General features: G+C 40.2%; 1 protein-coding gene across 1 annotated transcript in view; it reads right to left on the bottom strand.

The window, feature by feature from the left end:
* The window catches only part of cacna1aa (calcium channel, voltage-dependent, P/Q type, alpha 1A subunit, a), a 327,384-nt gene that overhangs the window by 159,686 nt on the left and 151,886 nt on the right, over positions 1–15,812 (bottom strand). Inside the window, 8 exon segments of the mRNA XM_034189657.1 lie at positions 911–1,042; positions 1,135–1,247; positions 2,993–3,105; positions 6,351–6,557; positions 9,726–9,809; positions 10,604–10,648; positions 14,304–14,419; positions 14,709–14,812. Of these exon segments, the coding sequence (XP_034045548.1) occupies positions 911–1,042; positions 1,135–1,247; positions 2,993–3,105; positions 6,351–6,557; positions 9,726–9,809; positions 10,604–10,648; positions 14,304–14,419; positions 14,709–14,812 (914 nt within the window).

The following is a 15,812-nucleotide window of genomic DNA, read 5'->3' as shown; positions in this document are numbered from 1 at the left end:
TGGCGGTGTTTCTGGATGTTGTTGATGTATGGCTTTTGTTTTGCATGGTAGAGTTTTAACTTGCACTTGTATATGTAGCGACGAACTGTGTTAACTGACAATGGTTTTCTGAAGAGTTCCTGAGCCCACGCGGTAAAATCCTTTACACAATGATGTTGGTTTTTAATGCAGTGCCGCCTGAGGGATCGAAGGTCACAGGCATTCAGTGTTGGCTTTCTGCCTTGCCACTTACGTGTAAAAAGTTCTCCAGATTCTCTGAATCTTCTGATTATATTATGGACTGTAGATGCTGGAATCCATAAATTCCTTGCAATTGAATGTTGAGAAACATTGTTCTTAAACTGTTGGACTGTTTTTTTCATGCAGTTCTTCACAAAGTGATGATCCTCACCCCATCTTTGCTTCTAAATGGCTGAGTCTTTTGTGGATGCTCCTTTTATACCAAATCATGACACTCACATGTTTCCAATTAGGTGTTCTTTGAGCATTCATCAACTTTCCCAGTCTTTTGTTGCCCCGTCCCAACTTTTTTTGAAATGTGTTGCAGGCATCCATTTCAAAATAAGCAAATATTTGCACAAAACAACAAAGTTTCTCAGTTTGAACATTAAATATCTTGTCTTTGTGGCATATTCAATTGAATATAGGTTGAAGAGGATTTGGAAATCATTTTATTCTGTTTTTATTTACATTTTACACAATGTCCCAACTTCACTGGAATTGGGGTTGTAGAAAAAAGGTGTGACTTTTATATGCTTTTTTTTCCCTCTTCTTTTTTTCAGAAGTACAACTTATGGTACTCTGGTGGGATTTATACATTTATATTCCAGAAAATATGGTGGTTCAAAATGACTATAAATGACAGCTGTAAAACGGAAATGGGAGACGAGAGGTAGATGGAAACACATACTGTCCTCCAAAGAGCTGCATGCCCAGCAAGGCGAAGACAACTATGAAGAGGAAGAGCAGGAAGAGCAAGCTGATAATTGACTTCATGGAGTTAAGTAGAGAGACGACAAGGTTACGCAAAGATGCCCAGTACCTGACAAATATAGAAAATGTGGGTTTAGGGTTGTTAGGATGACTGCATTATAGGATGTTTCGAAATACAAAATTTACCAGCAGTAGACTCACTTGGTAACTTTGAAGATCCTCAGTAACCTGAGAGCTCGCAGTACACTTATACCAAATGATGTGCCTGGCTGGATGACGGACCAAAGCACTTCAAATATGCTACCACATATCACCTAACACACACACATACACATGCACAAAAGCATGAGTAAGCATATTGTTGTTCATTGTGAAAAAATAGCAAACACTGTGCACACAACCTGTTTTCTAGCATAGTGTTTTGTATATTCTCCATGTACTTGCATAAGCAGTGGTGGCACAGCTAGCTTAAAAGTTAGCATGCTAATGCCCTAACTGAAAAGTTAACTGTGATAGCACTGAACCAATAAACTTCTAAACACTAAACATTTTGCTAAAACTACTGCTAACTGTTAACACTTATCATATGAGTTTAGAATTGGCAAAGAAGAAGAGGCAAAGCAAAGACTTGCCATTTATTTTCAAATACAGTGGGCATTTTGCAGTGACAAGAGACAACAGCTGCTCTGCCATCAGCTTGTCGAGTCCAAAATAGACCAGAATTCTATTAGATGCAAATGTTGACCAACACAACACAGTGATTGCTAATCTGAATAGCCAGTGTGATGTTAGATGGTTGTTCGCTTAAACAAAATAATCCAAGATGGTGGAATATGCTCTGAAACAGCTGTATTTCTGTTTAAATCAAATATGTTTCTCGTCTATTTTATAATGGTTAGAGAGAAATAAACACTTCTAAATATAAAAATGCTGTTTTTGTAACCAGGTAAAACCTTTGAAATGATTTTCAAGACATCTTATAGAGATGTTAGTGTGCACGTCCTTGGTAATGGCCATCAAGTGACAAAACCAAGTGCTTGTCGTTGTCATTTGTAGCGAACGTGACCACAGGGTAAAGCCCCGATAAACACACCTAAGGAGCTGAATTTGTTATATGCTGAAGCATAAACATGGAGGTTCCCAAAAAGGTTTACATGCCAATCAGATGACAATCAAGATCAAGTCAAGTCAAGTCTGGGAGCATGTGCTGATGCCACATCCCAAATACCATGGGTTTTAGCCTCCTGATTAGAGCGCCTGGCTCCCATCCTGGAGATCGTGAGTTTACGTCCCGAGGTGAAGCAATGGAGAGGAAACAACATACACAACACAGAGGTTAAACTGACACTCCCTCACAATGCAAGTGATACACCTCATCCCATTCTCTCTTAGTAACCACTCGTTTGATATAAAATCATACCAGCAGTACCTAAGGATCCTCCAAAGAGACCTAGTACCAAAGGCATCCAGTCATCGCCTAAAGTCACTGGTTGCCGTCCAAGTCTCACAACAATATAGCAAGACAGGCAGCATCAAAACCCTAAAGACTTGGACTTTAAGGACCTTTGGACTTGGACTTAAAGACTTGGACAATCAAGAGATACATAATTAATTGGACCAATGACATCAAACAGTAGTTTTCATTCAGCATCCAGCTTAATCTCAGTACAGAAAGTACAAAATACATAACAAATATTAAGATGTACAAATACACATGGAAAATAATACTTGTTGATTTGGCAAGATGCATCAAGTTTGCATACTGGATTAGTGTATAAGCACTGACACAAACAAACATTTTAACTTACTTTAAGTTAGCGGAACTAAATTGAATGGAAGTTAACTGGTCTGCTAATGGTTTTCAAAGTTGTCTGACATGCCAATCTCCAAATGAATAAGTTAGCTTTGCTAATTAGCTATTAGCTGAACTGTGCCCACCACTGTGGATGAGTACAGTACACATGTGCAGTACATGATGTCAGGAATTCTGCCTGTTTAAGTGTGTGCTTGCATCTGTTTACTTCTTGTGTAGGTGCATCTAAATACGGATTGTGCTCACAATGCAGTCGAAACAGTTGAAGGAGGAGTTGAGGTAGGCCTGTCTGCCCAGACCATACATCTTTATAAACATCTCTGTTAGAAAGATTCCCAGGAAAATGAACTCGGCATAGTCTAGACAGAGAGAAATATAAAAAAAAATCCATGAATGAATGTTGAGGTGAAGTTCAAAGATGAGAAGAATGAAGAAATCCCTCAATCCTATAACCTGCTTGAAGCTCATGCATCCATCTACCTGTTTCTCCATCCATGTGACCAACCCTTTCTCCAGATATTGGCAGTACATATAAACATTCGTTTTAAATATGTATTTAAAATGGCATTTTGATAACTGTGTATAATTTGTCTGTGTTGACAACATGGCACAAGAAAAAATGGGAAGGAGGAAGTTCTTTTACAATGACACTTTCAGAGATGCTAGGAGGTGCAGCAAACAGGAAGAAGTATTTAATCCCCGAGGCCACTGTACATATCATCCAGAGTAGTTATCGTGCATGGTTGGGTGACAGTTCAAGGCTGTATGGTCAGGTCAAGGATCATGCAATAGTGCTACATGTTGCTGCATCCAAGAAACTATGGAACCAACTTGTGTCCGACATGACAATCACCCAGGCAGGCACTCACTTTCACATCATGAAAGTTTTCATCTATATGCTGTACTTAGGGTAAATGTGGGTGTCTCCTTGGCCTTCTCCATCCTTTCGGGTCTTTGGCACTGAGGTATCTGCATACTGGATCATGCCCAGAGAAATGTGCCACAGGAAGCATCAGGATCCTAAACACTTAGACCTTCTTTCTCTTGTAAAGGTATTCGCATCACCCAGAATTCTACGTCCTGTGACCTCAAGAGTCCATCTTTTTCCAGGTCTTTCTTAGTCTCAGAAACGGAGAACCCAGAGGTATGAATGTCACTGCTGACATAAGTGAATGTCTCTACAAGTTCAATACTTGTATTACATAAAGATACATTTCTGATGGCCAAGTTCAGAGAGTCATTGAAAGTGTTGATCTTAGTCTTGATCCTGTAAAACTGCAATCTCAGAAACTCTATTACTCATTCTTCTTCTCAAGTGCTGCAATCAGGGCATTTGGTTATTCTGCAAATCTGTATATAGGGACTTGAGAAAGGAGGCTGTGACAGCACTAAGGGTAGATGATGAAGCATTTGTTAGAGTAATCTGTGAGCAGATGAACCACCAACTGTGGATTAGTTACCCTCTGTCTGTTTATAGAGGAATGAAAGGACTGCATTTACACAAACCAACATCACTTCCTATCACACTGATGGCGGCTGATTGGATGGTCCTCATAAGAACCAGTTACTTTGACTAGTTACATCAGGGTGACCCTCCTTATAGGATATTGAACATCTCCAGTGCCAGAGATCTGGAGGCTAATCCACCAGACAGCTGCAAACCCCTGAATCTCAGTGAGATTGTAAAGGTAGTGAAAAAGATGAAGATGGGTAAAGCTACAGGGATCTAAGTCATCAGGGATAAACTTCTTCAGGTGATGGATATTTTTTGTTACCCTGGCATTGAAAGCAATCCCTTGCTTCTATTTGGGAGACAGGTATTATCCCATCTGACAGAAAGAAAGGACTTCTTGTCCCCTTGAAAGAAAGGATTATCTCCTGGATTCTGGATTGCAACGGTAAGGACATAACACTTTGCATTGTCCCATATCAGCCCAGTCTCAGGTGTTTTTTTTTTTTTTTTGTGCTCCCGTCACGAAATGAGTCAAATATTCATGGTGGGTTTTTTTAAACTCACTATTACTAACCCTACTCCTACCTCCAACCCTAACCTTAACCTTAACCTAACCCTACTCCTACCCCCAACCCTAACCTTAACCATAACCTAACCCAACTCCTTCCCCCAACCCTAACCATAACCACCCCGACTCCCCCCCCCCCCCCGCTTCACTTTTAATTTCATGCAGCCATCACAGAATGAATGGGAATTAATTTGTGCTGCTGTGATGAAAATGAGGCGCTTTCATCACAATATCACAAACCAATAGATTAATGTATATTTCGTGCTCCTGAATCATGACATGCTGTGAGAAAGGGTTGCCCATATCATTGCTCTGTGAGTACTCATTGAATGCATCCATGAACATGGACAGGTCTTCATTCATTCATTCTTTCACAGGCCAACAAAGTGCTTGATTTGGACAATATGATCAGGGTGCTTTGTGGGACATCCTCAGAATGTATGGGATCGACAGTAATTTGCTGGAAATTATAGTCAACCTATACATAGATGCTATGAGTGCTGTGCTGAGTGGAGGCAGAGCCCTCTGTCTTCTCCACAGTGAATTCTGGCATTCAACAGGGATGTGTCCTGGTTCCAACTCTGTTCAGTGCTTGCATGAACTGAGTTCTGGGCAAGGGTCATGGAGTCTAGCAAATTTAATGCCTTTTTCAGTGAGGAACGATTCATTGAAACTGACTTTGCAGACAATGCTGTAATCTTTGCAGAAATTATGGATGCCCCGATTGCAGTGGTTGAGGAGCTGAGTGGGGAGTGGGAATGACTGGGTTTGTGATGAACCTATAGTTTTACCAATTGTAGCACTTTTTTAAGTTGGTTCAACTCTAATCTTTTTTCAGTGTAGATCTACAATAAGATCCAGGCTTTTCAATAAGTTACTGGGCTGAGTCACCATTAAGTGTTTCTGTATTTCGAAAAAGCGGTGAGATGTTCACTTATCTGGGCAGTGGCTTTCATGTGTCTGGAAGCTCAACCTATGGACTTGACTATTGTACTATTTTTTTTTTTTTTTCTAGCTTCCTACATGGTAGGAGTAGAAGTCTACAGGTCATCCACAACACAGCTCCTGGAGTTTTGATGAGGATGAGAAGATTTGATCTTATGACTCAAGTGCTAGCTTCTTTGGACTGGCTTCCTGTCCATGGAAGGGTAGACTTAAAGGTTTTGCTGTTAACAAATAAGACACAGATGAGCTGTGCCCCTGTTTATTTTTTTTTATCTCTTAATTGAAAAGTACTTTGCATCTCTTTATATATATATATATATATATATATATATATATATATATATATATATATATATATATATATATATATAAATTTAATTTGTGTACAAAATATAAACAGCAAATATAATTCCACATTCATTTTTTGTTTCCATTTTTGAAACAAAGATAGAAATTGTGAGAGGAAGCAACATTGTCATCTTTATATCAAGTGGTTGGATATGTTGTGGATTTATTCATATTGCTCAGGAATTAGTTCACCCACACTGTTCCACTAATCTGTGATGAGTGTGTTTGTGTTGAGTTGATCAGTGCATGCTAGCATTAAATACATATAAATCCTGCTCCCTCCTACTCACATAGAAAATCTGAAAGCGGTTCCGGCTGGTTGTAATGCACTACAGCCACACACAGCGTGTTTAGGCCAACCAAACACAACACAGTCCAGTAGAACGCCTGAGACTTAACGATGTGTCGGATGAAAAAGCGTAGTCGTCGCTCTCGCCGTTTAAAAGTTGATCCTTCGAGCTTGGACCTCTTCAAGCTGGCACGTGCAAATGGTGACCCTGTAAAATTAATCATGTTACAATGTTAGCTTCACTGGCATGATTGAGTACATTATTATGTATATCACTGGAATGTCTTATTTCCTGAGCAGTTAGTATAAGACGTTTGTAAATGGTTTAAAACATGAGTGGTAGAGTTCAAACCATTCATTGAACATTCATTGTTCAATGAATTCATTTGTTCATTGTTTTGCTACCATTCATTGAACATTCATTGTTCAATGAATGGTAGCAAAACAATGAATGTCAGCGAGGTCTTCAACTCCCACCTCTGGGAGAACTTGTCCCAGATCCCGGGGTAGGTTGGAAACATGGAGTCTGAGTGGACCATGTTCTCCACCACCATTGTTGATGCCGCTTGTAGCTGTGGTCACAAGGTCTCTGGTGCCTGTTGTGCCGGCAATCCCCGAACCCGGTGGTGGACGCCGGAAGTAAGGGATGCCGTTAAGCTGAAGAAGGAGTCCTACTTGTCTTTGTTGGTAGGTGGGACCCCAGAGGCAGCTGACAGGTACCGGCAGGCCAAGCGTGCTGCAGCCCGTGTGGTTACAGAGGCAAAAACTCAGGTCTGGGAGGAGTTTGGGGAGGCCATGGAGGAGGACTATCGGTTGGCCTCGAAGAAATTCTGGCAAACCGTCTGATGCCTCAGGAGGCGGAAGCAGCTCTCCACCAGCACTGTCTACGGTGTGGGTGGGGAGCTGTGGACCCTGACTGGGGATGTTGTCGGGCGGTGGAATGAATACTTCGAGGATCTCCTCAATCCCATTGTCACGTCTTCCAAAGAGGAAGCAGAGACTGGGGACTCACAGGCAGACTCATCCATTACCCAGGCCAAAGTCACCGAGGTGGTCAGAAAGCTCCTCGGTGGCAAGGCTCCTGGGGTGAATGAAATCTGTCTTGAGTACCTTAAGTCTCTGGATGTTGTGGGACTGTCTTGATTGACATGCCTCTGCAACATCGCGTGGTGGTCGGGGACAGTGCCTCTGGATTGGCAGTCCGGGGTGGTGGTCCCTCTGTTTAAGAAGGGGGACCGGAAGGTGTGTTCCAACTACAGGGGGATCACACTCCTCAGCCTCCCCGGTAAGGTCTATTCTAGAGTACTGGAGAGGAGAATTCGACCGATAGTCAAACCTCGGATTCAGGAGGAGCAGTGTGGTTTTCGTCCTGTTTGCGGCACACTGGACCAGCTCTACACACTCCATCGGGTGCTCGAGGGTTCACGGGAGTTCGCCCAACCAGTCCACATGTGCTTTGTGGATCTGGAGAAGGCGTTCGACCGTGTCCCTCGGGGCAGCCTGTGGGGGGTGATCACTCTGTGATCAGATGAGAGATGCCTCACCTGTGGTGGGGGGTACGCGAACCACACGTACACGTGTTGGGGGTAGCGGGGGAGTGAGCACAAAACACACGCACACGTGTTGTCGAGGGAGCCGACACTGGCACCATGTGCACTCGGCAACTTCACAGTCGTGGGGGCACTTACACAAATTTCACTGCCAGCTCAACAGTGATTGTCTGCTTACTGTTGTCGTGTTAACAGTATAAATGGCCACACATTTTCTAAGTGCCAAACGAGCGGTGTGTGTCACCTGGAATTTGGCCGACACCTGCCGTGAGAGGGACTGAATGGGCTCGCACAGTGCACACACTGTCTCTCAACCAGTGGTGTGTGCAAATAGTTGTAGCAACAGGTGCACAAGGCTGCTACAATTTTATACATTTTGCACACGATTCCTGCTTCATGCGCACTTTATGTGCAAATCAACCAAATTTGCACTATGTGTCAAGGGGCCCTAAGGTCACTGACAACTTGTTGGACTTATTCAACCCGACCTGGGTCCTCATCCTTTGGAAACAGACACATCTATCTTCTCCTTGCCAATGGGTATCTACCTGAAGCAAAATCCAGAACTAATTTTTGCTCAGAAGTTCCTCTTCTATGTGTATATTTGTATTTCTCTAATATTGATTTTCTCTATACCTAACAAACTGTATGTCTGTTCATGGACCTCATTTTCTTGTGAAGACTTTCAGGGACACAGGGTATCCTATCTTGTGGAAAATGTATTAGGAGTGCTTGGACTACTCCCTTTGTGCACCCCTCACCCTGCCACATTTATATCAGATCTAAACAAAATCAGCTTTTTTAGGTTCTTAGGCCACCCCAAAACACAATGAACTGGCCTCAAGCCAGATATTTATGATGGCATGTAAAACTGTCACCAAAATATAATATTCTATTGTTATCAATTCTATTGTTTGTTGCTGTGGTACAGTTAAGGTGAATTTTAATAGGAAAACAGTCACTTGTTGGCCTTCTTGGACACCATTTTTAATTTAAAACACATGAATGAAATTATTTTGGCAACATTTACTTATTGTGCCTTAAAACGTATTTCTCTTGGAATATTTTTGAAAACAGTCACTTGTCACTTTAATTTTAACAAATAAATGCATAAATAAATAAATAAATAAATATGGTGGCCATATGCCATCTTGAATATCAAGCTTGAGGTCCATTTTTAATTTTAGGAACATCCTGATTATATTTTTGAGCTATCTAAGAAAACTAAATAATAACTGGTTTTTGTTTAGTTCTAGGGTGGCAGGTACAAAGGGAGATCTACCTCCCCTACTAATGTAAAGCCCACGGAGATATTCTGCAGTTTAAGGCTTTACAAATAAAACTGAATTGAACTGAATTTAATGAAAAGCAAAAGCAAAACTGCACACAGTGGATCAAGTCATTCTGTTCGGAAATTTAGAAGAACATTAAGGATTACAGGAATTAGATCTGTGGTAATCATATCTGTCACATAAGAACCTCAACCACATAACAATGCTCCACTGAATAGATCAGAACTATTAACAAACTAATAAAACATTTTCTGAGTTGTAAACATCAACACGTAATTCATTATCTGTGCAAACAGATTTTGCTCTCCTTGCACTCAACAGCAAACAGTATGAATGAATATAAATGGAAATCTATGTTTTATGAGAAAAGGAGAGAATTGCTTCACAAGAGACATATGGAGATGAGGGATCTAACAAGCACAGGCAGAAAGAAGAAGGTGTTGAAAAAAAGAATGAAAGCAACATGCAGATTGAAGGACAAAAGCATCAGGTAGTTCTACAATGTAACATTAAAAAAATCTGTATGTACTGTACCGACTGAAAGATCTCCTTCCCCATCCTCCGTGTTTAGAAGCTCAGCTTTGCTCTTGTGGTTCTTTGCGGCTCTTCTACGGGAACCTGTAATGGACAGAAATATATGTTTGCAAAGAGAAAGAAACATTTTTGTCTTTGAGCACTAATGGCTGAAATATGTGGTACGTACATACTTTTTTTATGGGTGTGATCCCACCAACAACCTTAAAAATACAATATAAATCTACTGGCCTATAATGAAGTCAAACTTTTGGACAAATTTTAAGCAGATGCATCACACAGGATCAAACATACAGTCCCCAAAATCTATAGATCCATTGGTAGAAATTGGGGTTATTCTTAACAATATCTTTTTAGGGTTTTTGCAGAATTGCACTGAAAATTACCTACACAATTGCCAACCTCAAAGTAAAGCTGCATGTCAAATTTCCTGGCGATCCATCGCACAGGAGGAAATGGGCATCACAAAAGTTATGTCCACTAAGGACAAAATCTGACCCTAGAGGATGACACTGAATATGAAATATGTACTAAGAAACACTGAGTTAAGGCTTGATGCTAAATCTGAAGGTGCTTCATCAAAAAGGACTAAAATAGGGCTCTACATATGTGCAGCGGAGAATAATGTAACCCAAATAACTTTTACATTTCTGTTAGGATTGTGAGTAAAATGAAGTGTGTACTGGTCCAGCAAATAGCAGATGACTGTGCCAAATCTGAGTCAGACCCATCAGGGGATGGCCAAGATTAGCTCTGGAAACCTCACTCTAACAAATATACAAATGTAGACACAACAGTTTGTAGCTGGAACATCGGATTATGTAATAATATCCACAGTGCTATTACAACACAGTGCAAATAAATCTGTAAATTGATACCGTCATAATCTCCATTATTTTCATCATCTGCCAAGATGACCTCTTCTAAAAACACACACACAAAGACAGAAATGTAAGTACAGTACAGGTAAAGTTATCGTAGAATTATGTTAATTGTCTAGTAGTAATTAAAATATCCAAATAAAGTGTTTGAGATGCACCTGCTATTGTTCAACAACCCTCCCTTACTGTGTTTTGGCTTCCTTGTATGATGAGGCTTATTTTGTCAAGAAGATCAAGGGGTCAGTTCCATTATAATAGCCCCTTCATCCCTTTCTTACAACTTCCACATCTCCGCTGCATAATCATCAAAGATGGTCTTTAATCTTTGTCAATCGCAGAGATGGGACAAAGTCACCATCAAGTCACTCTCAAGTCATGAATCAGTAAGTCCCAGTCAAGTCTCAAGTCCTAATGACCACCAATTGTTTGCAAGCTGACTTGAGACTTGACTTGGGACTTGCAGATTGTTGACTTGAGAATGACTTGACAGTGACTTCACAAATTTCAAAATATGAAACAGCGGCTGGATTATAAATTTGTTGCGTGTGTTGTGTGTTATCATCATCATGATTAATATGTAAGTAAGGTGGTGTCCCATTGCCGATTTTTGGCCAGTGTTCCCATCCTGATTTCAAAATGTAACAAATTGGGCCAGATTTTTTTAAGACAGTTGGCAAAATTAGTATTACCTACTATGTTATATCCGCTTACATATGAGTTATAATCAAAGACAAATGATGTGGAAAGACTGAGCTGAGTGCAGCAGTGGCACAACAGAAATGCTAAATATATGCACATGTATGAACTGCGGTAGGTGAGCAGCTCATCTTCCACATGCACAAAGCATAACCAGAGTAAAAACGTACTGATTCTCTCAGTCAAAATGTAATTCAGAGTAATGGCAAGATAATGTGTACATTTTGGAAAGGTTTTTACAGAAGTGTTGGAGAGTTAAGGTTCTGTGTTATTTTATGCAAAGAAAAATGAGCCCCACCTCTCCAAACACTAATGTGCACAGATTTTACAGCCAGATCTGATTAGTACAGAATCAAACAGTGACACTTTTGTCAGATCTTGTCATCCTTATGTGTGGGTGGAAGAAACAGTCTGTTGTCTCTGCAGTGATACACTTAGAATTGTGATCGCAAATGCTTGTAAATCTTTTGTGAATGTCACAAGAACTAATTGCACCACAGACACATCATGGAATTGACCATTTCTTCAAAGCTATTTGTAATATATAACAAAGAAGTACTAGACAAAGACATTTTTAAAATCATGAAGCTAATAACTCAGAGAAAAGAGAATACGAGGTCTGTGAGAAAAGTATCCGACCTTTTTATTTTATGCAAAAAATATATGGATTTGATTCATATGTTTTTACGTCAGCCAAGCTTGAACCTTCGTGCGCATGCGTGAGTTTTTTCACGCCTGTCGGTTGCATCATTCGTCTGTGGGCAGGCTTTGAGTGAGTACTGGTCCACCCCTCTCGTCGTTTTTTCATTGCGAGGAAATGGCGGAATGATTTGGGCTTTGTTCCATCAGAATTTTTTCAGAAACTGTTAGAGACAGGCAGCTGGAAACCATTCGGAAAATTCACATGGCTTTCGGTGAAAATTTTATGGGCTTCACAGAGATTAAGGAGTGTTACTACCGCTTTACGGACGGCCCACAATGGCGCACGGCGCGCTCCAAGCCGCGATTGACAGGCAGAAACCACCAGATCATTTCTAAACGGATGGCTGCGTCGATCCGGGACCGTTGTGTGCAATTTCTCTGGTTATCACAAGAGCTGGACATCAGCCATTTCCCGTCAGATTTCACTTTTAACAAGAGATTTTGTCATGGAAAGCCGCGTGGAGGCTTCGCACGTCATGACAGATTCGCTGATGGAGCGAGACAAAGAACACCTCCGTTTTGGAGTGTCAGAGGACAAGTTTGGACATGCCCAGCTCTCCACAATTTCTCTTATACTCACTCGACTGGTAAGCCACTGAAAGCCGAGATAGGCATGTCCCAACTTGTCCTCTGACAAGTTCTATCTGTTATATTGTAATTTTCTCTCCTTGTTACTTGGTATTTTCCAATGTGGTGTTTATTTCTTGAGATATAATTATGCTGTTTTCTCTGTATTTATTTTGAATAATTTAACTTCATGGTTTTGATTTCCATGTTCATGTGTCCCCATACTTCCAGATTTAGTCATCTGATCTGGGGTCCATGGATGCACCGGTGCGTCCAGTTGTGTTTTTCATCATATTTCTGTTAATGAATCATAGATGGACAATCACACAGACTTTGTTGAACCACTTTCTGATACTACAGAGTGTCAGATCTTCTTCCAGTTTCTCCTATTCATGATCTTTGATTGACAGCCAATCCTCGAGGCTAGAGAAGATCATATGGGTCTGTCTGCTCTCTCAGAAATATGCCATAAAATCTAAAAGAATGGTCCTGTTGACCTGAAACACTTTTTTTTTTACTATTATTTTATTAATTTTTTTTTTCATTGTTAAAAAAAAAAAATGTGAAGGGATTTTTTTTCAGGGCTGACAAGCATTTTTTTTTCCATAGAGCAAATGCATATTTTGCGACAGAGTTCCCAGTTTGCATCACTGAGGGGTATTTATGGACATTTATGGATCTACTAAAGACACAAGATATCTGTCTGGAATGGTTTTATTTTACAGCTATGCTTTTCAGGGTACCAGGTCTCTCAAATGCACAGTTCCCAGTGGCTGGAGCCAGGGGCAGATCCAGGATTTTTTAAAGGGAGAAGCATGGATTTGTACAACCCCTATTCCAATGAAGTTGAGACATTGTGTAAAATGTAAATAAAAACTTAATACAATGATTTGCAAATCCTCTTCAACCGATATTCAATTAAATACACCACAAAGACAAGATATTTAATGTTCAAACTGATAAACTTTATTTGCAAATATTAATTAAAATTTTAAATATTTGCAAATACCCCCCCCCAGATCTGGGCCTGGCCGGAGCTGCTGCAGCCCACAGCACATTTATTTTTTATTATTTATTTATACATTTATTTACACAATATTACATATTTTCCATATATTACACTACTTTTGTGACCTAAAAACATTTCTAACAACCCCAGAGAACTTATTGTTTGGCATTCATTATAACTACTGTTAGAATGTTTCATAGCCACCAGATTGTGTTATGTTCAGCCCTGTTTTCTAGTGTTCCAGTTACTGTGATTTATTGTTTGTTTGCTTGATTTTTTGTTTTTTATTCAACATTCCAGACCTTTTGCTGCCATTCTGGATTCCTATTTTTCACCTGCCATCTTTGACTTTGCTGGTATGAGATTTTCTGGTTACTGAACTCTGTTCAGATAGACTGTAACTGTTTGGATGGCCTGACCTGAGCTTGTTTTTCCTGTCTGCCATTTAGCTGACTGGTATTTTTGATTATTTATTGTGTTTACAATTAATCTAATTTTCCCTCGTTTCATTGTGTTTCTCTGCATTGTGGTCTTTGTCTAGATCACTATAAAACCATTACAGGAGAAAACCTACGGTGCAAATGTCACATGGATATGTACAGCACATAAATATTTTTCCACACTATTTGTATTTTTCTCACATGGGGAAAATGCTGCTTGGTAAGGCAGTGAAATTTGAACAGAATCAACATGTTTATTTCTGAGTTCTCGTTTATGCTATACCAGCTTTGCAGATCCACTCAAGGTAGCCATTGAGTTCCCGTTCAATTTGCTGTTGTCTTCTGAGCTTCAGGAACTCACTCCTGTTCTCCACACGCTCTCTCTCTTTGGCAAACTCCCTGCACACAAACACACAGACACAGTCGGTGGAATTCTAAAAAAAACACCCATGTCATAAGCACTCAATTTAGAGTAAATACATATAACTACACAACATTTCAAATTAAATTTGCACTCTGTTACATCCTTACTTGCTTGTAGGATAAATAATAAAGGGTGAGGTCACAGTGATCTCAAAAGCACTTTCTTCATATCAACACACACACACACACACACACACACACACACACACACACACACACACACACACACACACACACACACACTCAGGCAGACAAAGACACTTACCCTGACAATACACCCAGCACCAGGTTGAGCATGAAGAAGGAGCCAATGATGATGAGAGGGATGAAGTACATCCAGTTCCATGCACTCCCTGAGGCATCATTGCTCTGGAGACATCAGAAAAAGTGATCATTTCACTCGTTACTTTGAACTTGGTTTAACAGTATCGAAGAGAAACAGAAATTTAACTGGCAATGATTTATTTAAATGAGGTCTGGGAAATGTTTAGAATAAGATTCACCTAACTTAGAGGTCTGACGGTTTTTAGTGTGCCTTTTGGAAAAAAAGTGTGTGCGTGTGTGTGTGTGTGTGTATATATATATATATATATATATATATATATATATATATATATATGGGTTTTGAGGTATTTATTTTAACTTTTACAGTTAAACATTATTGTAATTTCATGTTAAACACCCACAATGTCTGATATTTCAATATCTGTCTTAGACGTGTTCTCCACTGCTTATGGACACCAAAACCAAAGAAGGTCTGACAGGACTTTGCTTCAAGTCGTCTCAATAAGTAAATATGCAACGACTTAGCAACTCTGTGGACAATAAATAATTTAGAACAGATGCATTGCTCTCTCCCTCTCTGCCGTCACTGCATCCTCATGCCTAGAGTTTCTTTACCTTTTTCCCCATTTTCTTATTTGCCTCATCCTTCTCTCGTTCTTTCAAATATCCATTCATCTTTTTCTATTTCATGCCTTCATGCATTGCCTAGTACCTCCATTTCACCATCTTTTATGCAATGTTTACACCCTTTTACAGTCACTTTCTACACCTAGTCCTTTTTTTGTTTTTTCCACCTCTAAAATCTTTCTGCAGCTTTCCACATTGAGCTATTTTTTCCAGCGGGCTTCTTGTGCATCCTCTAGCTGCTTCCTCCTTCCTCCAACCTTCCATCTTTCTGCCTGTAATCCGGTATTGCTGCTGTGGACCCAATGTACCGCAGACCCTTTTTCTACCATTAAACTTTTATCATTCTCCTCCCCAGCAGCTGTGAGAATAACTTGGGCTGAATGGTCCCTTTTAAATATAGAGCAGCAACGGGAAGGAGGGACACCAGGGGACACACACAGATTTAGAGACAGAGAGG

The sequence above is a fragment of the Thalassophryne amazonica genome, chromosome 16, assembly GCF_902500255.1.
Source record: "Thalassophryne amazonica chromosome 16, fThaAma1.1, whole genome shotgun sequence".
NCBI lineage: Eukaryota > Metazoa > Chordata > Actinopteri > Batrachoidiformes > Batrachoididae > Thalassophryne > Thalassophryne amazonica.
The sequence above is the reverse complement of the archived record's forward strand: the minus strand, read 5'-3'. Positions and strand labels throughout refer to the sequence as shown.